The sequence below is a fragment of the Agelaius phoeniceus genome, chromosome Z (genome assembly GCF_051311805.1).
Source record: "Agelaius phoeniceus isolate bAgePho1 chromosome Z, bAgePho1.hap1, whole genome shotgun sequence".
In the NCBI taxonomy this organism is placed as follows: Eukaryota; Metazoa; Chordata; class Aves; order Passeriformes; family Icteridae; genus Agelaius; species Agelaius phoeniceus.
The window spans coordinates 62,247,025-62,272,599 of record NC_135303.1 but is presented as its reverse complement, the minus strand read 5'-3'; the positions used below and the strand labels follow the sequence as shown (position 1 = coordinate 62,272,599).

The 25,575-nt window shown below is 36.6% G+C and overlaps 1 protein-coding gene across 6 annotated transcripts in view; it reads left to right on the top strand.

The window, feature by feature from the left end:
• The window catches only part of CCDC171 (coiled-coil domain containing 171), a 158,303-nt gene that overhangs the window by 64,225 nt on the left and 68,503 nt on the right, over window positions 1-25,575 (top strand). For 4 of the 6 annotated variants that reach the window (XR_013180148.1, XM_077172123.1, XM_077172121.1 and 1 more), the window contains 5 exons: window positions 9,347-9,851; window positions 10,162-10,278; window positions 15,117-15,421; window positions 16,101-16,280; window positions 17,940-18,125. Coding sequence is in view for 5 of the 6 variants with exons in the window: in XM_077172123.1 (XP_077028238.1) it covers window positions 9,347-9,851; window positions 10,162-10,278; window positions 15,117-15,421; window positions 16,101-16,280; window positions 17,940-18,125 (1,293 nt within the window). In the remaining variant the exon portion in view is untranslated. The remainder of the gene's footprint in view (window positions 1-9,346; window positions 9,852-10,161; window positions 10,279-15,116; window positions 15,422-16,100; window positions 16,281-17,939; window positions 18,126-25,575) is intronic. The other 2 variants (XM_077172122.1, XM_077172124.1) reach the window with 2 other exon arrangements.

Genomic DNA, 25,575 nt, shown 5'->3' with positions numbered 1-25,575 from the left:
TTGTGAAATTGAGGAAATAAGGTATGCCTTGTTACTTGTGACTGCCACTTGTGACTTACTTTATCTGAAGAATGCTATGTTTGACTCAGATTTTAGTCTTGGAAGTCTTTGTGTGCTGAAAAATACATTTATGAAGCATTCTATTTACAGAGCAAGTCATGGTGAGTTCTTAGGACTGAGTTATACTTTTTTAGATTTTTTTGCTTGATATTTACATTTCACATTGGATATTGACAAGGCTACAAACATCACTATGAGTGGAGTAAGTGACATCCAGATTTATATTTAATTTCCCCAACATCGTGTAGTTTCAGCTTATGGCTTTCATTTGCCAACAGAAAGAATGGTAGAATAAGGAAGCTTAATTTTAATTTTAAAAATTGCATTTCCTTCTTAAAGAAAAAGTGGAGTTACACAATTTAGATTTCTTCCTCCTATGCATAATGGGTCATGTCTTTAAAAACTCTTGTGTTTTGCGAAAAATAGGTGCTCGCAGTACTGCGTCATTCTTTGGGATGGTGCTAAACCTCCCAGTCTCTGCAGCTGGATTGTATAGATAGCATGTAAAGCATGTACTGAAAATGTGTCTCCATTTGTCTCCATTTTTTGAATTTGGAAAAAACTTCATTTGTCAGCTTCCTATACAGGACTACTGAATCACTAAAAAGGGAATATTTTCCCTTAGAAAATATCTGGGCATGTTTTCTAACACAGGTTATGTAATGTTGGAGTGCAAGCTGGTAGTTTTGTAATCTAGGTAATGCAATGTCTGTATACGCTTAGATGATTCAACAATCTCTTTTCCTTCTTGTGTTCCAGTTTGTCTTCCTTACCATTCAGCATCAAACTCTCAAGAAGACAGTCTAATTTCTTCTGATTTCTAATTTGTGACTGACTTTCAATTTGCAAATACCAAATTATGCCTTTTATTTCCTGGCACCCGTAGGGTCCATAAACGTCTATTGATAGGGCTGTTCTAGTCCTGATTGCCCATTTTTCCTGGCTTAACTGTATTTTACCTTTTGCATTTTGAGCCAGGTAGTCATATTTGTCTGCAAGATCAGTGCTTTATTTGATCAGAGGTGTACAGATAGACTAATATCATAGCCTGATTTCCAAAGAAAACAAGGTAAAATGTGCCACAAGTTACAGAATGTCTTCAAAGGATCTTTAAGATTTGCCGACTTCCAGTGATTACATAAAGATGCAGAATGCAATATTTAAATTTAATTATTTTAGCAAGCTTTATTCATTAAATTTTATAGGAAACATATAATCAGTACAAGTGGAATATAATTTGCCAGTATTTCATTTTACAGCTGGGGGTCTCCTCACTCTAGGACACTTATTCTAGCGCTACAAGGAAACTGTAGCAATTTGCTACATTTTTCATCCAAAGATCTGAGGTTAATTGCAAGCACTTTGGTGAAATAACCCCTTGTAGGGTTTAGTTCCATTCTGAAAAGGGAAGATGAGTGATTTTTGCTGTCCTGCACCAACCTAATGGTACATCCTAGGATGCTTCCTTTTATTTCTAGCTTTGTCTTCAACCAGTGTTCCATGACTTCTTCTGGACATTTTCTCCTCAGAGGTCCTGTATTGAGACTTCTTTAGTTTTTCAAATTGTTGACATGTCTGTGAAAGCAAACCATAGAGGGTCAATTCACACTCTCAGGAGTTAACAGAGAGCTCTAATTGCACAACAGTATAAGCAATGTATCTTGAAACTTATTGTTTTGGTTTATTAGAACTGCAGTAGAGAGTCAGGACTTTTTAGAATGGTCTCCTACTAATTAAAACACTGCAAAATCTGGAGGTTTTAGTGGCATTGACACCTGCTACTGCTTCTGTCCCCAGACAGTACTGCTCAGGGTCCCTGGTTCCACAATAAGATCTGTGAATGTTAATAGGTACTACCTCACAGCTGGTACTGTAGGTCAGATGGATGGTGTAATCAGAAAGCAGTTTTACCTTTTTTCTACAGGAAAGAAATTCCCAGAGTAGCCTTAGCAGAGATCAGCGATAAACAAGGCTCTGTAGATACCACTCTTTGTCAGTGGTCTCCATGTTTGGAGAGTCAATGGAGCTTAAAATGCATATCCTTTTTCTTTGCCTTTTGTTGCAGGAGTCTAGTCCTCTTGATTTGATAGTGTGCCATTTTGAAAATGTTACTATGCCTGTTCCTTAGCCTCACACAAATTATTTATTATTTATAGTCCCCTAGGAAATGTCCTCTGAATTTTAACTACCAGTTGTTGTTTGTTTATTATATAGACATTTATTAATCTGTCCCCATTTTTTGTGGCAACTGCTTAAAATAGAAATGTTTTGTTCTTATATGGAAAAACATATTGTGAGAGAAAAATACTTTAACTACTTTAAAATGTCAATTTTAACAGAAAAATCAAAGGTTTGCTAAACAGGCAAAGGAAAAAGTCCCCTGGGAAGAAAAAAAAATTGTTTGCTTTTTCCTTGGTTGGGAGGCCTTTTACAGCAAGACAGGTGAATTAGATAAAGGATGGGATATATTACAATTATTTGAAAAATCACTATAATCAGTACAAAGGGAGGAAGATAAATGTATGTAACTGTACTGGTCCTGACCTGTCTTTCTTTAGTAGGCATGTCTGGCCCACGTACTTAAAACACAGCAAAGAGTTGATGTTGTTTTTAGGTATACCTGTATGTTTATATATATAGTTGGAAAAATGAAACAGCTGAATGACAGGAATCACTGACTAACAGAATCACAGAATGGGTCAGGGTGGAAGGGACCACAGTGGGTCATCTGGTGCAACCCCCTGCTCAAGGGGGTTGTCCTAGAGCACATTGCACAGAATTGTGTCCAGATTGTTCCTTAATATCCCCAGAAAGTGAGATTCTACAATCTCTTTGGGCAATCGGTCACTGCACAGAAAAGAAGTTCCTCCTCTTGTTCAGGTGGAACTTCCTGTGTGTCAGTTTGTTCCCATTGCCTCTTGTCCTGTTTCTTGGCATCATTGAGCAGAGCCTGGATCCATCCACTGACACCCTTTCTTTAGATACTTGTAGACACTGATGAGAGTCACAGAATTGTTAGGTTTGGAAGGGACCACTGGAGACCATCTAGTCCAACCCACCTGACAAGGCAAAGTCATCTAGGGCAGGTTACATCGGAATGCATCAAGTTTTTTTGGTTTTTTTTTTCTTTTGAGTGTCTCCAGAGAGGGAGACTCCACAATCTCCCTGGGTATCCTGTTCCAGTGCTCTGCCACCCTCAGTCTAAGGAAGTTTTTCCTCATGTTGAGGTAGAACTTCTCATACCTCAGTTTTTGGCCATTGCTCCTCATCCAACATCAGTGCTGGGTCACTCCACTGACAGGAGTCCAGCACCATCCTCCTGACACCCACCTTTGAGATATTTCTGTGTATTGATGAGATCTCTTCTCAGTCTTCTCCAGACCAAACATTCCCAGTTTCCAGAGTCTCTCCTCATGAGAGAGAAGCTCCAGACCCCCGATCATCCTTGTGGCTCTCCACTGGACCCTCTCCAGTAGCTCCTTGTCTCCCTTGTGCTGAGGAGCCCAGAACTGGACACAGCACTCCAGGAATGGCCTCACCAGGGCTGAGTAGAGGGGGAGGATCACCTCCCTGACCTGCTGGCCACACTCTTGCCAGTGCACCCCAGGATGACATTGGCCCTCCTGGCCACAGGGGCACTGGTGGCTCATGGACAGCTTGTGATGCACCAGGAGTCCCAGGTCCTTTTCCACAGAGCTGCTCTGTAGGAGGTCAGCCCCAGCCTGTGCTGGCACTTGGGGCTGTTCCTCCCCAGGTGCAGGACCTGGCACTTGCCCTTGTTGAGGCTCACCAGGTTTCTCTCTGCCCAACCCTGCAGCTGATCAAGGTCCCATTGAATGGCAGCAGAGCTTTCAGGTGGATCAGCCACTGCCCCCAGTTTGGAGTCACCAGCAAACCTGCTGAGGGTGCATTTGGTCCCATCCTCCAGGTCACTGATAAACAAATTCAATGAGATTGGACCCTTGGGAGCATCACTGACTGCAGGCTTCCACCTAGATTCTGGTCCACTGCTCAGGTTTTTTGACGGGACAGGGAGTGTGGAAGGGAACTATGAGGACTACATTCTGCATATCCCCTTTTTGTTGGAGCCTCTTCTTAGAGGAGCTTTTGGGGGCTGTGTCACAGACTGGTTTCCATCACTGATGTGAAGTGTCTTTAAAAAAAACTTTGTTGCCCTTGCAGCCTATTGCAGCAGACATTGCTTTATGTTTTAGTCTCTGGCTCGTTCCAGCTGTCACATCAACCTGAGCTTTGAAAATCATTATTCCATGTGGATTTTGTGCTCCCCTAATAGGACAGTGTCTGTACAGAGCCACTAAGCTGTGCAATTGTCAGTTCTTGATTCACCCCAAGATCCATCTAACCCACATTTCCTGAGCTTAGCTGCAAGGATGTTGTGAGAGACAATATATATCTGAGTTTGCCTCTCAGTCGTTTCTTCTTGAGGCTGAACAGACCCAGGTACCTCATTCTATTTTAAGAAAGATGCTTCAGTCCCTTTGTCACCCTGTTGGAGCTAGTTGCTCCTTGTCTCTCTTGTAACGAGGAGCCCAGAACTGGAGAAAGCACTCCAGATGTAGCCTCACTAAGGCTGAGTAGAGGGGCAGGATCATCTCCCTTGTCCTTGACGCGCTTGGCCACATTTAATTCCAGATGCACCTTGACCTTCCTTGTCTCATTTCTACTTACTCTGACAACCTCTCTATCTTCATTCTAAATGACCTTTTTCCATCTCCTGTGTATTTCCTGCCTGGGTAATGACAATTCTTCATTTGGTCATGCAAGTCTGTTACCTTCTCTGCCTGACTTCTTGCACATCGTGATGTGTTGTTCTTGAGCCTGGAGGAACTTATCCTTGAACATCAACCAACTCTCATGCACCTCTCTTCCCTTAAGGGGCTCTTCCTGTGGGATTCTTCCAAGAAGATCCCCAAAGAGACTAAAGTTAGCTCTCCTGAGCTAACATGGTTACCATTTTATTTGCTGCTCTGCTTCCTCCTCCCCTGCTGCTGAACTCCCAACCTTCACATCCCCAGCAAGGCCTTCCCTGTTAGTGTGAGGTCAAGCAGCACAATATTCCTTGTGGGATCCGCCACTACCTGTGACAGGAAGTTGTCATCACTGCTTCTCAAGAACTTCCTGGGCTGTTTGTGTTTCATGGTGCTGGTTCTGCAGCAGATGTCAGGATAGTTAAAGTCTCCTACAAGAACCAATATCTCTGACTCTAAGGCTGCTTTGTGCTGCCTGTAGAAGATGTCATCCACCTTCTCCTGCTGCTCAGGTGGCCTGTAGCAAACACCCACAAGTGTTACCCCTACTGATCTGCCTTTTTATCCTGACCCATAAGCTCTTGACTCACTCACCATCCACCCCAAGATAGAGATCTTTACATTCCAGGTGTTGCCTCAAGAGAGGGTAACTCCACCACCTCGCCTTCTTGGTTTGCCTCTCCTAAATAGCATTTCCTTTATTACAGCATTCCAGTCACATGAGCTCTCACACCACATCTCTAATTGCAAAGGTCAGAGTCCTTTGACATCACATAGATCTCCAGTTCCTCCTCTTTCTTCCCCATTTTGTGTGCATTGGTGTACAGCACTCCATGGAAGTATTTGATTGTGTCAATATACCCAGTGGGAGTGCACAGTCTGTCTTCTGGTTACATCTTTGGATTCATGTACCCTCGGGAGGCATCCCCTCCTAAGCATCCTTTTGCTGCTTGGGTGATCATTGTAGTTCTCCCCTTCCCACACCTTTTCTCTGTCAAGCCTGGCCTTGTTCCTGTCCCCCTTTAAATCCAGTTTAAACCTCTTTTCAGTGAACCCTGCTAAGATCCTTTTCCTTCTTTGAGCTAGGAGGATCTCATTTGTTGTCAGCAGACTCAGTATCAGATAAACTGACCCATGATCAAAACCCCACAAATTCTGATGTTAACACCACTCTTGAAGCCATATGTTCCTCTGGGATTTTCCTGGGTTTTGCCCCATCATTCCCCACAACTGGAAGGAGAGAAGAGAACACAGCTTGTGCTCCAGATCCCTTGACCAGTTATCCCAAGGCCCTGAGGTCCCTCTTGATCATTCACAGCCTTTTTATTGGGACTTTGTTGCTACCCAGCTGGTAAACAGGTAATGGGTAGTGATCAGTTGGCTGTACCACTGGGCAGTTTGTTGGTGATGTCTCTTTTCTGGGCTGCATGGAGGCAACATACTTCTGTATAGGTTAATTCTGGTTGGCATATTGGGCTCTTCATTTCTCTAAAAAGGGAGTCACTACTGCCGTTCCTTTTTTTCTTAATTGAGGAGGTCAAAATGTAAGGGGTAGGCTGCCCTGTCCTAGACAATCGGTCCAGCCTAGATGGACTTCCATCCACATTCTCCTTTCCCTGATTCTGAGATTCCAGGGCCCCATACCTGCTGTATAAGGGCACCTAGGAAGGTGAGTAGTTTGGGAGGAGATTCACCTGCTCCCCCCAAGGAGAAATCTGTTTCCACTCACCTCTGTCTCTAAGGTCCCATGTTGCCTGGTGGTGAGAGGGTGGGGGATCCATTGCTTCAGGTGAAGTGGACAGTGGGTGCATTTGAGGTGTGGTAGAATGCAGCTCCACCACTCAGTCTCTTCCTCAGGCTCCCTAATTCTTCTTAGTTTTTCTACTTTTTCTCTCAGCTCCAGCGTTAGGCTTTGTAAGTCATCCACCTGATCACAATTCACACAGCTGTTGTCTCTGCTGCCCTGAGAACAGTGCTGGGCTCCACAATTCCCTGCAGTCTGAGACCCAAACTCCTGCATGGTTTCATGGGCACTCCATCTGGGTTGCCCCATCCTTTCTGGTGTGCACAGAGGAAGTAACTTTTGTCCAAACAAACACCACACCTCAGCTCAATCACTGAGAGTGAAGATCACCAACTGAGCTAAGTGCTTGAGTTGGCTGTGCCTCCGTGCCCTTCCTGCTTGCCCGGCATGTGCAAACAGTGTCGTGGTGCTCTGGCTCATGTTTCATGCTGTTTGCCCTCTCTGTTAATTGTGTTCCTGCTTGCTTGCCCTCCCTGGGGGCAGCTTTAGTGCATGTGGGGGTGGGCCCTCTCTCCTCTACTGCCATCTATGCTCAGCTCTCCAAAAGAAAAACCTTTTGATGTCTCTGTGTCATTATATTTCTAGTTTTCAGTTCTGTTTCTATGCCAGAATAAAGGCTAAGGGTGTAGTAAGAAGTAGGATAAAATAGTTTTGCTAGTAGCACCTGATTTTTTGTTAAGGTTTCTTGGAATTGATAGAGCTCTGCAACTCAGTGAGGTGCCCCTCAAAGCTCAAACACCAAAGGAAACCAGCTTGCCAATGTTTAGGAAAAAAAGCCCATGTCTCTTTCAAGAACCGTGCTTTTAAGCTTTAAAGAAAACTCTAGAAACAGTGTCTGGTGTAGCAAAAGAAATTATTAGCCAGTAAAAGAGAGAAGGTCTATTTTCTTGCAAAACTTACATTTCTGAAGTCAAAGGTTGTCTTATTTACTTTTGCATATTACCATATCACAAAAAGCATTAAAGAAGCGCCTTAATTAGTAAGAGCACTGAATATTGGTATTGCTGTCCAAAAACCCTGTAGGGATCACAGTTTGTTTGCTTAGACATTGGCCTTTCACCTGTGATGGCCAGAAACCATAGGCTGTTTTCTAAATTTGGCTCACCTTTTCAGTTCCTTCCAGTCATGCTATCAGAGTTTTCATCTATAAAAATCAAACACTGTAAATAATGCAGTAGCACTGAAAGTATTGTCCATGTTCATACTTTATTTCAGCTTAGTAAAGTGACATATGTGGCCTCTTAATTGCATTTTGAAATTAAATATTTTAGTGGCCTAGTCTATTTTTGTATTGCTTGAAGTATTTTAACAGCATTACAAATTCTTTCCCTTCCAGAAAAATTATAAAATATTTATTTGGTCAAAGACATTTTGAACTGACTAGGGTACATCTCTATAGAAGCGTGGAATCTTCTATTTTCATTCTAGGGATAGCTGTGTACATTTTTTTCCCTTTTGTGCTTGATGGAGGAGGTAAAAGAAACTAGGGTGCCTTGCTCACCACTAGTTTGGGACCTGTACCAAATAGAATGCAGGAGAATATGGCTGGATAATACCATTTTGCTTCTTTTTAGACCACTGCTACAGGAATAATGTCACTCTATGTTCAACAAAATTGTCTATAGCTCTAAGAGAGGCATCTGAAACTTAGAAAAATCCTCAGTTTTCATCATCATATGGACTTGTAGTTGCATCCATGTTTGCCTTTTTGTGACCATGTGTTGTAGCTGAAGTATTAGCATTTAACTTGAGCTTGTACATTCTTTGTGAACAGTGCCTAAAATTTATCGCCCTATACCAGTGGAGCCTGTTTAAATGTAGTCACTGTTTCAATCACAGCAGGCTTTTATGCATCAAGAACCCAGTTTAAGTCTCTGAGGTCACTTAGAGCTCTCAGTGTAGCGTCTTGATTCCAGTACTGCAGTCTGCATCCTCTAACTGTAGTCCTAGCATTTCCTGACTTGTTACCATCTTAATTTCTCTATACCAGCTTGCTATTTTAAATCTCCCTCTTTCCCTGTTTCAGGGCTTTTAGAGGAAAAAAAATGTTCAGCAACTTAAAAAAATCTATTATGGTACTAGGCAAAATAAAAACATCTGTATTACACTGTTCTTTTGAAAACTCACTTCTGTATGAGACCTAATTAATCTGTGAATATATAAGTAGGGGGTTGATTACAAAGTAATTAAGAGATCACCTTTACTTCCCCTTTTCCAGCTGCTGCCAATCTGTCTACATTTATGTTCCAGAGCCTTCCTTATTTTTTTCTTCTCCCTTATGCTAACTTTATTTCTTCTTTGTAAAGCAATGGTCTTTCTTAAATTGGAGCATGTAATTCCTTACTAAGCAATTGTTATTAAGTCAACTGATAAAACTGCATTGTGGACAACAGGGTGCAGGCTATTGGAGTACCAAGGGTTATCATCAGGAACTAGGAATCCATTTCTAACTGAAGATTGTGCAAACTTTACTTTGTTATTTTGTTTTCATGTTTAACATTTCATTGTTTAACAGTTTATTAGGAGAGATAGTTTCATCATCATTACTAATAATATTTGTTCCTTTAGTGTGTTACTTGAATGTGAAGAAAAAAAGAAAGTATTTTCTTTTATCTTTTGTCTAGGTAAAAATTATTTCATTAAGTAAAAAAACTTTTTGTTAATATTTCTTCTGGGTTTATTTGTTTGGTGTTTTTTTTTTCTCTTACTCTAGGAGTACCAAGAAGCAGCAGAGAAAAATAAGGAAAAAATTTATGTCCTTGAAAAAAGTCTAGAGAAATTGGCTCTTGAAAACATTTCTGTGAAAAAGATGTTAACACAGTTTCAAAAGGAGCATTCCTCCCTCCTGGCAGCCTGTGCACTATTGGCAGGGGCCCTGTATCCTCTGTATGGCAGACTGTGTTCTATGTCTTCCCAAAGAGACCTTCTCCAGGATCAGGCGAACATTTATGAATTAGTGAACCAGAAGATTAGGACCCTAGTTCATGCTCTCTCTGATGATAAGGAAAACAATCAAGATGAAGCAAAACTAAAGAGAAGAAAATCCCAGGGCCTGATTTATGTATTCCGAAGAGCTGTGATTGCAGTTTTGGCAGCCAACAGACTTAAGGTTTTAGCACAGTCTTCTAGTTCCCTCTTCATCTGGACAAATGGCTTAAAAGAAGGAATTGGAATTCCTGTTTGTGTAGGAGAATCCAAAGGCAAGCGTAATCTGTTAAGTAAGCTGATTTTTTTCTTCTTTGATAAATGTTGTGTCAAAAGACATGACTAGTGAATAACATATAGTAAGTAATATTATTTATAATAGAGTGTATTTAATGTATTTAATTTAATTTAATGTATTTAATTTAATTTAATGTATTTAATTAAAAACAAACTTAATGACATTTTAACAAATGTAATTTCTGAATTTGGAACTTCTAGATAACTTGATACATGTAATTTCCCCTAAAAGGAAATGCTTAGTCTGTCTATATACCAATATAACTGTTATTCAGTTATATTGGTAGCTACAATTCTATTTCATAGGTTGTGAAGATGAAAAGCTTGACTGTGTGGAAGCACTCCGCTGGTTTGCTAGTTCCAACCTCCTTGCTGCAATAATCAGTTCTGTCACTGAATTGCAGGATGTTGTCAACAAACCAGGTAATTTTAAAAGTATATTCTTGTAGTTGAAGATTAAAAAAATAATCAGGACGGTTACATCATCTCCATTTTTAGGATTTATTTAAACTATTCTGGATCAAATCTCCTGAGAGCTATATTGATGGAACAGATTGAATTTTCTTTAATTGGTGATGTGATACTTTATCCTTCTGGTATATAGAGTCATGGGAACAGAAGGCTGGAGAGTGCTTTTAGAAAGCATTTATACCATTCTGCCTGTTTGACTGTGACATATTAAAAATAATCTAAACCACACAAATAGATATTTGGCTAACCTGTTTTTAAAGGCTTAGCCTAAAAAGTAGGCTAAGCTTTTAAATTAAGTAACTCTTACAAGGTTCTTGTAAGAACCTTGAAGTAACTCTTAAAAGGTTCCCAGTTATCTTCTTCATCTGGTCTAATATTCAAGAAGTGTTTTCCTGGAGCTCAACCTAATATTTTTTCTATGGAGAAAATCTATGTAGTTTTGTTTTTATTTGATTTGTGTATTTCTTAAGTGCAGGCTCTAAAACTGACACATCTTCAACTTGGGACATTGCAGCGGCTGACTGAAAGGAAATAATTTCATACCGTGTTTTATATTATATGAATTTAGTAGTTCCAAATCTGGAAAACAGTGAATTTCATGGATAATATTTTCATGTGCTTTATTTGCTATCTTACCGTTTTGGAGAGAGAAATAAAATGCTCTCAGTTTATACAGTGCATAGCAGTCCTTATTTTATGTCTCTGCAGTGTTCCCTCTCTAAGTTTATGTTTAATTAGGTTTGTGTCTAGATTTCCTAATTTTCCCAGTCTCTGCTTGTATAGAATTCTACAATGCCTATGAAAAATTGTAATGTCAGTCTTTGGAAATATCACCTCATGATTCCCAGCTGTTAACTATTTTCCTTAACTTATTTGCAGCAAGAACTGACCTAAGAGTTTGCTTGGTTCTCTGCATTGCTACCATCCTTAGTTCTTCAGTAAATTGTAGTTTTAAAATACCAACACTTCTGTCACAGAATAAAGGATGTTTAAGGAGGGATAATTTATATGAATAAATGGAAGTAGCAGGACAGGGATAAGATGATTCATTTCCCAGAAGTCTAAACAACAAATTGATCCCAGAAGACATTGTAACAAAATTGTTTTGATGCAGTTTCAGAGCTCTCTTCTTTGGTCATCCTGTTTTCAGTAACTTAAATTTATATCCTTACAAAGCAAAGTTTGAACTGTATTTCTGAGTATTTACAGGGTTTATACTGCAAGTGTTCCTGTGTACAGAGTATTGTGTAGGAACAGCAAATTGAAGAAGAATTGAGAGAAATGGAGCAGCAGCATGGATCTGCTGAAGTGACTGATTAGAAAACATCATGATATTTTGGCAGTTTGAACAATATGGGAATTCTACTGGTCTCTATGTACTAGATATCTCTGCACTCAACACAGGCTTGATTTTTGAGAATTAGGAAGAACCATGCTGGGAATGTTATGACCACAGTCAGTTTGGTGATTCTTTAATATCTTATGTCTATTAAGTAATTTCCACAGAACCTCAAGGTCTATCTGCTCATGTATTACTTGGAATTCTGTTGCTCATGAGATCAAGTCTCCTAAGAATTTTTAGGTCAAAAAATAGTAATAAATAATTTAAAGTTTGATATGAAATTTCCAGAATGTTGAAGTAATTAGGCTCTGAAGGAATATATTTGAAAGCTTCCACACTTAGAAAATTACATTATGTTTTTCTTTTAGTAATATTTTAAGTAGAACTTAAATCTTCAAACTGACTTCAATTATGTTGAATTTCTTAAAAAATTATAAATAGGCAATTCTTTCATATCTTTAAATAATGGCAGTTCTGGATTAGACTATATGTCACAGGAGAGAGAGTTCTACAAGAAGGTGCTGTCTGGATCATCAATATGGAATGATTCAGTGTCTTAGAAATTATGTTTAAAAATTGCTAGGTTCTGGGGAACCATCTGAGGCACGTATATCAGCCTTTAAATAAGTGGTTCTGTTTTGACATTGAAGATCGTTTCCCTTCATAGAGTTAGTTAGTTTGGGTCTCATTCCAACATGCCTTGGAATGATCTCTTTGCTTCAGTTTCAATGCAAATTCATTGCAGTGTTGGAGTTTTTTTGTTTGCTTTGGGTTTTTTTGTAGAGTTAGATTTTAGGTTTATTTGAACAAAATCTGTACTGTCATAAACCAGAGACAGTAACAGCCAAAGTTTTCACTACAAATATCATCAACTGTTAAATATATAAAGCTTTAGAAGTTTGACATGAACATTTAAGTCTTGTGTAGTACAAAGTTAATCCTGCTGACTAGTGTTCAATTTCACCAAAACAGAATAAACAAGAATTGTTTTTTCATCTTTCAGTGAAGTAATATTTGACACTTTTTTCATTTACTTAATGTAAAGCTTAATTGCTTTGTCATATACCTGTATTTGTGTTAATAATTTCTTAGAGACATCATAAAGTACATAATTTAACACATAATTTAATTTTTATTGTAATTCTTTCATCCTTCATGGCAGGTACTTAATATATATATACTTAAAGAGTCTATGCTCCTCTCAGTTATTACAGATACAGTTTCTTGTGGAACTGATTTATGTTTTCATTTTATCTTTCAAAGCAATAAGTAACTTCCTTCAAAATATTTCTGTCTATTTAGTCAAAGCTACTCTTCATAAAAATAATGGAGGACATGACTATTTATTGCTACCCCAACAAAATGCCTTAAGCTGTGATCAAGCTGTGTCAGGGGAAATATTAGGAAGAAGTTTTTTACAGAAAGAATGATAAAATATTGGAATGGCCTGCCTGGGGAGGTGGTGGAGTCCCCATCCCTGGATGTGGCACTCAGTGCCATGGTTTAGTTAAGGTGTTAGGGCACAGGTTGGACTTGATCTTTAAGGTCTCTTTCAACCTGGTGGTTCTGTGATATCTTGAACTGTACTGGTTAAGGAGAGTGCTTGTTTGGAAGTGGAATGATCATTTGAAAATGCTACCTGACATTTGTCTGCATTATTATTTTAAATTTACTTTTGATATAGTTAAACATAAGATTCTAGGCATAGGGAATGGGCTGCCATGCTAGGTACTACACATATGGAGAAACAATATGTGCTTCTGACAGGCGAACAATATCTCATAACCTGAGATAGCAAGTGGAAATACTGGGAAAAGTGAAGGAACAGTAGCTCATTGAGCTCCTTTATCCTATATATACCAAAAATCATGGCAAAGGACAGTTTTTGAGAAGGTTTTGGCATCATCTTACATAGAAGGCCATAAAAATGTTCTAGTTTTAATTTTAGGTTAATTTAACTAAACATTCAACTAGTGAATGCATTCTGACTGGAGAATTGCAATAGCAGTTTTTTCTGGGTATGAAAAGAATAATTTTTTTTATTGCAAAGGAAGTTCAGTTAGTTGAAGTGCAAGATAAAAATGCCTCATCAGATTTTTAACTTCAAAGGTGCTATTTTAGTCATGAAGAAAAGACAGATCTACTGAGGTTATGGAGAGCATGTACTCAAAAATGATACTCCAGTTAAGCACTGGAGTCATTGGAGTGGTGCTATTTCAAAACTGAGCAGGAAAATGGCTTTGAAAATAAAATATTTGATTTTATCATGTGCTTTTTTTGTTATTCCTTACAGATAAATCTCAACCTCACATGTAAATTGTCTCCTTTACAATGAGATTTGTAATAAAAACACATCAATAATCATGTTCTGTTTGCTTTGTACCTCTGGCTTTTTCCTTCACAGTCTATAAGCAGAAATTATTTAACTTAAGCCAGGGTTATTTTTTTCTGTTTATACTCTTAAGCAAATATTTTAGTTCACTGCAGCAACAGGAGATCTCCTGTACTAGTGAATGTAAATAAGCTCTTCCATGCTTGTCATCTTACACTGATAGTATCATAAGACAAGTAATGACAGATTAAGACCTGCCTAGCAGAGGGAAAACTAAATTACAAGACTTTTATTAAGGCATAAATAAACCTATTAACTGTTATCTGGAATACCAATTAGTGGAAGGAGCACTGACAATTTTATTTATCAACATTAAACACAATTATTAATTACAGACCTGACGAATCTAGCAGTAAGCAGGACATGTTGGGTGTGCTGGGGCCTTAAGTCCATTATATGAGAAGGATGATTACCAAAATCCTGTGGGGAAATACGTAATTGTAGCTGTAAAATTTTAATTGCCTTGGAATAAGGTAAATTATATTCTCTTGTCTCAGAATATAAATAGTATGGCATTAAGGTACCAAGCCGCACTAATTTTGAACAGCAAATGATTTAGACATCTGTAGAGAGGAGGGAGGAAAAATCAAGAAACCCTCAGAAGTTTGCCTTGGAAATATTACAATAAAGTGTTTCACCATGTGCTATTACTTCTGACTTATTTGGCCTGACTTCCATTTGCTTGCATTTGTCTTGCATGTTTTCTGAATTACAAAATTAGAACACTAAAGTCTTTAGAAAGGATGGTATTGGGGAACATGATAACAACTGGACAAGTAGTCTATGACAAAGAAATCCTATTCTTTAGAATCTTATTCTACCCTCCCATTTGTAAATTGATAGGATTAGAATTTTCATTGCTAAATACACAATTTGTCTTAAAGTCTCTCTCTGAGATATTCCTTTGAACTCAATCTTCCAGTCCTTAATGGAAAATTTCTATTGAGTATCTTTAAGATCTTCTTTATTGTGGTTTCTTTCACTGTAAGAAACTGAAATAATAACCTATTTGATGTTTCTTTTCTGTGTTTTGGTTTGGGTTTTGTTGTTTTGTAGGGGTTTTTTTGTTTGACTGTTTGTTTGGGGGGTTTTGTTTGTTTTTGGGTTTTTTTTGTTGTTTTTTTTTTTTTAAAGGTACAAAGTCCTGGTTTTCTGGAAAGTTACTGTTAAGTGCAGCCAGGAATTCGTTTTCAAAACTTATGGACAAGCTGAATGTTATAATGGAGACAGTTCCATTAGACCACTGCAAGTATATTACTTATCTGGAGAAGGACTCCTTGGTACAGAGCCTGGCTCATGGACTCAATAAAATAAATACCCAGGCCCTGGAAGCTGGATTGTGTGACAGAGTATCCAGTATGGTATGTATAATTATAGTCCTACCTTATGTAAGCAGTAGGTTCATGGCCTAAGTGTTAGGGTGAAGCTCTCTTGATAGTACCATAATTTTGTTTCAGTTTATGAGACTGTTACATTGAACTATTACAACTATGTAGACATCAGATTCCCAACACCCAGAAGCATTAGAGCATGAATGTGTTTTTTCTTGTATGTCAAAGAATTTTAAGAAGAGATTTGATGTATCCAAGAAAAAGGGTTTTTAAAGTTCTTTCAAAGTTTTATTTGCTTTGTAAGAACTAACTTGCTTTTGGCTTCAATTAAATGTTACAGAATTGTTTTTTTGTTGTGGTTTATTTTTTGGGGGGGTGAGGGGGGTGGTGTTTCTGTTTTCTGGTGCTTTGTGTTCTGTCTTTCAGTAAAGATAGCTGTCTTCCCTATAATCAGAGGGAAAGGAGAAACCTGAAATAATTGGTCTTTTATTGTGGGCCTCACATTAAAATAGTACTTTCTTGAAAACAGAATTTTCAGTTACCCTCAAGAGTACTAAGATGAAACAAGTTCACTTTTTGCACTCATGCATCTTAGAGATGATGGACAAAATGAGAGCTTTGTCCAATTTGCTTGGGTATTACATGTGACTCTTTTATTGATAAAATAGTTCATGTTAAAGCACATAAATTTGTTTCTGATTATTGACAGAAAAACATAGAATCCTTGCAGAAGCAAATATTTGAATTTACACAAAGACTTCATACAGCAGAAGTGGAACGCCTCTCACTGCGCCTACAACTTGCAGAATTCAAATCAAATTTCAGTGAGATAAAAAAAGAAGCAGAGAAAGCACAGAGGCTGCAAGAGCAATTAAATATACTTAAGCAAGTAAGTATATTTGATTTAGAGGTGACTGCTTATAAGACATGTTTGTGTGTGTTCTTTTGAAAATAAGTATAAAATCATTCTAATATTAAAAGAATATTCCAGAAGATTTGCATTGTAAGTGTCACTAAACTAGAAGTCAGATGTGTTTAGAAAGGCTTCCCTTCCCCAAGAGTTTCTTTTTGATTTGTAGAATGAGGTGCTCTTGTAAATTATATGTTTGGTCTTCAGCAACCAGGTTTTCTTCTGTATGTTGAAAATGTTGATGTGATTTATATACCCCAAAAACATTTATAGATCTCATTTCAGCAGATTAAAGTCAGCTGCCATGAGGATATTGAATAAGTATGTTCATGAGAACTTCAAGAAGTATAAACTCTGTGTGGATATTGCTGAATATTATGATAGACATTTTTCTGTATCTTTGATGCTGGGTTATGCCCTGAGCTAGTCAATGCAAATTTTAGTGTGGCTGTTCCTCTGAAGGACTAAGTTTATGGAAGGGGAAAAAAGGCCCTCTTCTACATTCCTGCTAGCATGTATGCACCAAATTCCTCTGACTCCTAGCTGTCACTGATTGATTTACTTAAGCACAATGCATTCGCTAGCCTTTAAATAGATTGTCCAACAGGAGCAAGAAGACACAACAAAAAGGTTCCTTAACTGCTTGAAACCACAGTATTGTGACTAATGGACATGGTAATTGAGGGGTAATGCCATTTGGTGGGTTCTCAGTTAGACCCCTATCATATTTACAGAACTGTGTCTTCAGCCCTTGGAGGGGAAGAAACTTGTCTTGCTTTAGCATGCTGGAGGTTCACTAAGCACCTTTCCAACTATGCTTATTTCTTGTAGGTTGCATTCAGAATTGAACATATGTTTGAACTATTTGAGATTGTTAATGGTTAAGAATTAAGAATGGTTAATGAATACATGCTCAACAGGTACACTGTACAGCTAAAACAGCTGTGGCCCAGAAAAAGCTGTGTTTTCTGTAGCTGTGACCTGATACTGAAGCATAGTTGGTAGACTCGTCAGTGTGTCCCAATCAAGATACTTCCAAGCAGAGAGTATTTAACAGATAGTGTCAAATCCATTCTTCTTCCTGTTCCTAGCTGGTAAAATATTGGGGTTTTTTACTCAAACAGACAAAATTATATCTGCTTATCTTCAGTTTTGCTCATACTGGGTTTTAATGCTTACAGTTCTGGGAAAATTGGAAGATATCACAGTTTAGATTGCCATTCAATTGTTGACAATGATTTTCCTTGAAGAACTATTTTGTCTTTCTGGAACACTTTTGGAAAGTGAGAAAGAGCTTGGGAAGATGTTTACAAGGATTAACAAGATATGCACTAAAATGTGGGACATTTATCTGCATATTTCCTTCTAAATATTGGTTCTTAGCAATCTAGGGTGTTAATTTGAATAGAATAGCAAATGCGTACTGTTTACAAGAGTTTGAATACTGTTTCGAAAAAATACAGTGAATAAAGTTGTCTGATCATTTCATTGCTTGGTGGTCTGTCTTAAAATAAATAATAACCTTTAGCATGCTTTTATTTTAGAATTTAATATGCTCCCAAGTGGAACTTGGGAAGTCAAGTATGTAAACAGGTAAGTATAGTTACATAATCAAATACAATTTATTTTTCTTATCAGAAATTAATCACCCATGAGAGGTTTGAAAGTGTATGTGAAGAATTAAATAATGCATTACATCGGGAGCATCAGGCACAATTGCTTTTGAATGAACAAGCACAACAGCTACAGGAGTTAAATAATAAACTAGAATTGCAATCCAGTGAAGAAGCAGATAGAACCCAAGTCTTAAGTGAATCTGTAAAGGTAAGATGATTAGGCACTAATTAGGCATCTGAAATTTTTTTTTGGTGAATAAGCCAAATGTCATAGTTCTTGTGCAAATAAAATATAAATGCACACATACTACATAGCCCATTGAAATTTTAGGGTACTTAGAAACACTTTCAAGATACTTCAATGTATAACATCACTTTTCTGCTCTTGAAACTGGGTGGTGTGCACTAATATATGTGAAGTGTGTGAAATTTATAGGGGACATAAGTGACAGATCTAGCTATCACAAGGTGTTTGCAATTTATAGAAAAAATAAATGAAAAAGTACAGGGATACTTTGATTTTTGATAGAGGTCACAATAATATTTTAAAACCTGGACTGTCTGTTTCCTGAATATAATCTTAGGATGGAGAATACATTTGTCTGTTTGGAATATGTGAGGTGATGATAGAGAGATATCCTTTTTTCATCAGAATTTAGAACTTTCTGTAGATGTAATGAGTAATGAGGGAAAAGATCATGTTATCAGAATCTCTGATGACAAACAGAGGAACAGAGAGAGTATTTGAGGTATTTGAGAGTATTTGAGTATTTGAAACCAGGTGGATATATAACATGGGAAGAGAGAAAACTTTGTGATGGCAAGCCAGTAATAGGTGGTGACCTGAGCTCGGCAGCTTTTAGTTATTTTCTATTTAAAGCAAGCTTTGCTGCTTGTGTCTGCTCTTCAGCCCTACTACTGTCTTTTCATCTCCCAGTATTCTTCTGTCAATTGATAACTGAGCAAAGGGACCAGTATTTTGAGAAATACAAGCACTTGTAATTCTGAGAGTAGAAGTGTCAAGCAGGAGGAGAACCAAAATGATTCCAGCTGCAAAAGTAGTAGGAATGTCATAAATATTGAAAATATTACAATGAAAGTAGATGTCAAAGAGGATGAGTTGCAGCAAAATAGAGACTTCAAGTGATGTATAGTGGAGGATGTTGAAGGAAGTTGTTAAATTTATTAAGGAGTATTTTCACTGGTTTTATTATTTACTAAAAATGCCTTACCTCACTAAGGGTACAAGACAGTGACATTTCCAATTTACCTATTGGTTTCTGTAGTTTTTTTTTCTCCCTCACAATTCCCTAGTCTTAGGTGTTTCACTTCATAAATAGCTAGTGTTTTCAGTCAGGTTCCTTGTTAATACTATTGCTATTTTCTTTCTGATATAACTGCAGTGTATATATAAGATGTTAGTCTTGTGTTTGATTTCTTTGAGAAATGCTCGATTTGAGATTTTTAAATGGCTATTAGGAATATAAGGAAGGCAAGGTCTAGAAGACAAATCCTTCTTGAAATCTTCATTTCTGTCTACTTTTTGTACATTAATACATGTTTTTTCACCATGTTTTACTTTGTCTAAAACACACCTTTTCATTTGTTCAGAGACTGTGAAGAGAAAGGTCAATTGTAGGCAATCAAAATATAGGAGGAACTTTTAAACAAATAGGTTACATAGATTATTGGATACTGAATTACATTTCACAGCTTCAGGTTTTTATTAATTGAAGGCTACATACGATTTTTTTTGAGACAGTCATGATCCTAAAATGCATCCTAATTCTGCAGTTCTTTAACACTTGTTTGCTACTGGAACAACTTAATTTAGTGGAAAATGCGTGTTTATTGCTCAAATCTTTCAAGATACAATGCAATGTAATAATATAGGTGATAGAATAGAGGCAAAGAGCATTGACAAAATAAACCTTAGGGCTAAAGTTTACTACTGACAGGTACACTGGTTTAGTTTATTACTTTGTAAGTCTCCATCCTTCCCATTGAGGAGTTTTAAACCAAATTTAAATTGTAGGCTTGTTGCTGTGTACTGTCCCTCAACTTAGAAAACTAATTGATATATCTTAATTTCTTCATAATATTTACTACAAAATGTAGCACAAATTTGCATTTTTGTTGTAACAGCATGTATCTGTGACTGAATCAAAAAAGGAGACAGGAAAGTTGTGGTAACATGTCAAAACATGATAAATATCTTGTGGTCCTTGATTTTTTTTTTAGTCATGCAGATACAATTTTATAAGGTATGCATCCTAAATCATCATTTCACCTTCACTTTTTATCATTGTTTCTACAATTCCAAACCTGTGTTGTATAAGTACTTTCGAAATTCAAGTGGCAGTCTAATATAATACTTTGATACCAAGGAGTAAAAATGGCTCTTAAATTTTGAGCCCTATATCTTTTGTTTTTTAAATTTTAAGAAAAAGTATCTTTTCTTTCCCACAGTTAAGCACCACCCAACCTTGTTCATGCCTTTATTCATAACAGGAAGAAATGGTGTCTGCCCTGGCATCTTAATTGATAGAAACTTTTATTTAGCTTAATTGGGTTTTGTGACTTAAAATGTTTGGGGTTTTTGTGGGGCTTTTTGTAGCTCTCATTTTGCAGTACAGTGAAACAATCTCATCTTTGCAATAATCAACCTTGCCCCTGTAAAACAGTGTTCTTAAAATTGTATAGGGTTTCAAGTGAATGCTTAAATAATACAGAAAAAAGAAGAGCATTTTTACTGTTGCACTGTAAAAAAAACAAAATATAAAAAAATATGCCTCCAACTTTATCTTAAGATACAAAATAATATTACTTGTATAGACTTAAGTGTACATAAAAATTTGGTGAATATGGTAGCATACAAGTAAGGTCAGGTAGATAGACACGGTGTGAAAAAAAATAGACATGCTTTGAATTCTTTAATCATAATTTTTGAACAGGTAAGAAGAAGAAAATTAAAATATTAGATACTTCCACTTTTGATAGCTTATTTTTAAACTTATTCACAGTTCGACAGCAATCAGTAAGGAGATATTTTGGTATTCATGTACTTTCATAAAGTAGGCTTATTAAAGGAGTAATACTTAATTTCTTAGCTTTATCAGTTCAGATTTTAATCCTGTATATTTTTATCTTCTTAGTGGCATATACCATAGAGACATCCAAAGTAGCCAATTACGTTCAAGGTCAGCTGGAACTAAGCAACTCTTTAACACCACTTCTTTTTATTAGATGAGGTGAATCATTTGCTCTGGTTCCTTATTCTTTGAAGAGAAACTATTACACAAATAAGGTAAACAGGTATCAATAACAGACATATTTTTAATTCCTGATTCCAACTGGTCTTAATCAAGTAAAGTATTTATGTTTCTTATTGATATGCACAGCCTATATATTTATTTCTTTTTAGGTATGGTAGTGCCTGTATATTTTAAAGGTTCTATTTATGGAACAATTTCTATAAATTGTTAATTAATAGCTCCAGTGCAATAGATGTTAAATCATATAGCTTGATACTGATATGCCTCAATATAAACTTCAATACTTGTTTTAAAAGAATGTACCCTAAATTTTGGGTTGTTTAATCTGCTGAGTTTAAACAACCCAAAATTTAGGGTACCTTCTGTGAAGCTGTGATTAATTTATGACAGAATAAAATTATGAGGAAAAAAAAATGTCATACAGATGTTTTGATAACACTCACAAAAGGGTGTTTTCTGGTGGGAAGATTTGAAGTATTCTTTTCAATACCTATGTCATTCAAATCATACATACATATTCTTTGTTCAATGCATTCTTCACTAAATAGATATATCTGAATTTATTAGATTCAGATGAAGATTGGGATTTCTCTGTTTGTTAGAAGTGAATGTTTCCCTCAGCAGGCTCTATTCTTGGGTGAATTTGAGGTGAAAGTGATACACAATTTTCTGCTTTTAATTGCTTTTCTTTTTCATATATTTATGGACATATATTTTCTCTGAAAGACCATTTCAAATATTTACACAATTCCTTTTACTAATACCACTACACATACTTTGTGAGTGAGTTTTGCGGTTATTTATGAAAATGCTGCAATATTCTAACTTGGAGAAAGGCTAAAAGACTTCACTTACATGAGGAAGACCAAGTGATTTTCATGTTCCTCAGAAAGATTGCATTAACAGTAGGAACAGAACTAGGATATGAGATTTTTTTCCTTTGACATCTTAAGTTGAAAAGATTGCTAGAATTTGGATGCACTGAGGGATACAGTTGATTCTAAAAACTTGTCTCTTTGTCAAGAAACTGCATTTCTGTGTATTGCCAGATTAAATGTAAGGCTGTTCCTTAAAGAAAGTAGTATAGCTGATTACTGCTATCATCTAACTTAACAGGAGATATATATTAGTGAAATTTAGCATTTAAAGAGAAGCAAGCTCCTTCCTGACTAAAATTCATAATTCATTAATTAAATGTGGGGGATTGTTGGGGTTTTTTTTAAAGTTTCCATACTCTCTATGTTCTGAACACCTAAATAACTTATAAAGTAGGTAAGAATGGATTAGCATTGTCATCTGTGTTCTTAGTTGAAAGACATAATGTCTTCAATTTATTGTCTTCTTCAATTTATTGTCTTCTTAGTACAATAAATCGGAGGTTACAGAGATTTGTCAGGTACTTCAAATTGTGTTAACACTATTTGTAAAATAAGTAGAACTGTTCATTCTGCTCTATCACATAACTTCCACTACTGCTAACTTCTTAATCTTCAAAGATTTATGTTACCTAGAAACTTGTCATAGAGCTAGTCCTTTCTGTTATTTTTTTTATAGTTTGCAATGCATTGTATGTGGAACTTAGGTTTATGGGAAGGGATAGTCTTCCTTCTAGCAGCTGCTGTCTTTACACAGTAGGAAGACACATAGATAGCACAAAATTGTGGGTTAGATCTGAGAGCTCTTTTTTGTAAAAGGAAACAGAACACAGCTCAGATAAAGTCTGCACTCTAGTATTATTAGTGAGTCTGTGTTTCAGATCTCTGAACTTCACATTAAATTTCATGCTTCTGTGGTTTGTTCAGGGAGTTAAATTCATTGAATCATAGGAAATACTTGGTTGGAAAAAATTTACAATGATCATCAACACCCAGCTCCTGGCCCTGCACAGGGCCATCCCTGAGTCACAGCATGTGCCTGAGAGCGCTGTCCAAATGTTTCTTCAGCTCTGTCAGGCTGCTGCTGTGACCACTTCCCTGGGGAGCTGTTCCAGTGCCCAACCACAAATGAGTGAAGAACTTGCTCTTAGGTAGGTTTTTAAATCTGTTTCCTTTGCTCTGTATCTAGAACATTGATCAGTATTACATTAGTCTCAAGAGACTGAAGTCAGTACATCGCTTTTAGATTTGTTTTTGTGCTGTAGTCATCAATGAAGCAACGAAGCAACGAAGCAACCAAGTTGTTGAACGTCTGCATTAACTTAGTTCTGAGTCAAACTTTCTGGAAAATATGTAAGTAATGACCAGAATGGGAGGAGGAATAAAGTTAAAGTCTGTCAAGTTAAAGTTAAAGTCAATTTGATTTTGAATTCATTATATGTTTGCGTTAACAGGAAGGTCAATGCAACAATGCAAAATATTGTAGTATAAGTCACACAACCATAATTTAATTGGAAAGTCTTATTTTGAAAGGATATTATCATTACTGTCATGTTTCTGTTTCATTTCTCTGTATTTCCTCCTCTGTCCAGTTTTACAAGTTGAATGTCAGTAATAGTTAATTTTTGATCAATGTTAAGGTTTTACATTGGAATTTGAACATGTATTTACACCAAGTGAACATTTCTTTTTTCCTAACTTATGCCACTATACAATATTTTATTGGTTGGTACTAAGAATGTTATTCATGTATATTATTTACTACCTTTATATAGCAAGAAAATGATAAAATTGTATCCAATACTACTTTACATTGGAAGAAGAATGAAAGTAATTGGCAATTCATTACATTTATGTTCAATCTAATCAGATGGAAACATTATGTATCTGATAAATAAAAACATCCCTAAGTAAGAAAAACTCTTTATTTTATTTTTAACTTGCTGAAGAGTTTAAGATAACTCTGAGAAAATGTTCTCACTATTAAATCAATTTGTATGTAATTTAGACACTGAGAACACTGGAATAAGTCATGATTATGTAGCATCACTTTAGTTAATCTTTGAAAGCTAATCTTTGAAAGCTACAACCACAAGTTGAATTCCAGGTAAGAATAGGTTAGCCCTCTCCAGAAAATTATGGAATAGGTTTGTTCATGCTTGTCTGATTCAACAGCCCCATTCTACAGTCACTTTATGAGTCAAGCACTCACATGAGACCTTGGGATTTTAGGTCTAATGTATGACTGACTGGCATGGAGTGAAATCCAGAGTGCTTTGGTGTTAATAGTGTAGTAATGTTGCCTATTTCAGAGAACACTTTTGATCCTGAGTCTGTTTGCCGCACTACAGTATTACAAAAAAGATAAATCTGACATTCTGTCAAAGTTTAGATAAAGAGAAAAGATAACTTAAACAAAGTAATTGCATGAACCAGCACATTTTTAGTCTTTTAAAAGTAGCTTCCAATATTCTCTGGGTATTCCATTTGTAGGAACTACTCGCCTCCCCCTTGGCAAGTAGTAGGAAAGGAGAGAATAAATGGAACAATATCAGGATCTAAAAGCTTAATGGTTTTATTTTTGCATTGTAATTACACTAATAAATACCTCTGTCCATGACCCTGGAATTTATAGTGCAGCGAGAAAGATTTATTGACAAGTAATTTGGAAGAAAAATGGGATTATTGTGTAAATACAGCATGTGGTTATTAAGCATATGTACTTTCATACCACTTATTCCTGTTATTTCAAGACCTTCAACTATCTTTCAGTTTCCACTCAAAAATACCGAAAGGCTTCTTGGTAAATCCAGTGCCTGGGAGATCTTTGTTACATTATTGGATCAACTACAAAGTAACTGTGTTACCTTGAGATGTGCAGAGGGGATCAATAGATCTTTAAAACAGCATGAGATTTTTTTAAAGAAGGTGTTCTATACCCTATTTTTCCTGGTTGTATAGATATCAATGTGTAGGACTTTCTACTATACACATTCTGCATCTTCTTGTTATACAAGTCCTTTATAGGTAGATTTCCTTTTTGCTGCTGTTTATTTAGGATATCTCCAGGCCCTCATCATTTTTCACCTGAGTCATGTTTTCCCATGTTCTCCCTTTCTCTTTGTGTGCAACTAATTCTGCAAATATCTTTATATCTTCTTGTCAAACCATAAGTAAAATCTTTCAAATAGCTATTGAAATATAATTAAACTCTTGGAATATAATTAAGTATGTATCTAACTGGCATAAGACTAAAAGAAGAGATGCATTCCTTTGCACCTGTATTCCCTTGGCTGCATGCTATGACAGCAGCTGGGCCTATCCTTCATATAATTTGATCTTTTAATTTAATTTGATACTCCATTAGGTATTCAGTGATTTTCAAGGGGAAAGTTTTTCAAAATTTGTACCAATTTCAGCTTCCAAAATCTGTACCTATGCTGTCCTCTAGTAGAGCTCTTCAAAATTATAGCACGGCAACAAACTCAAAATAGATATTATATTTTAT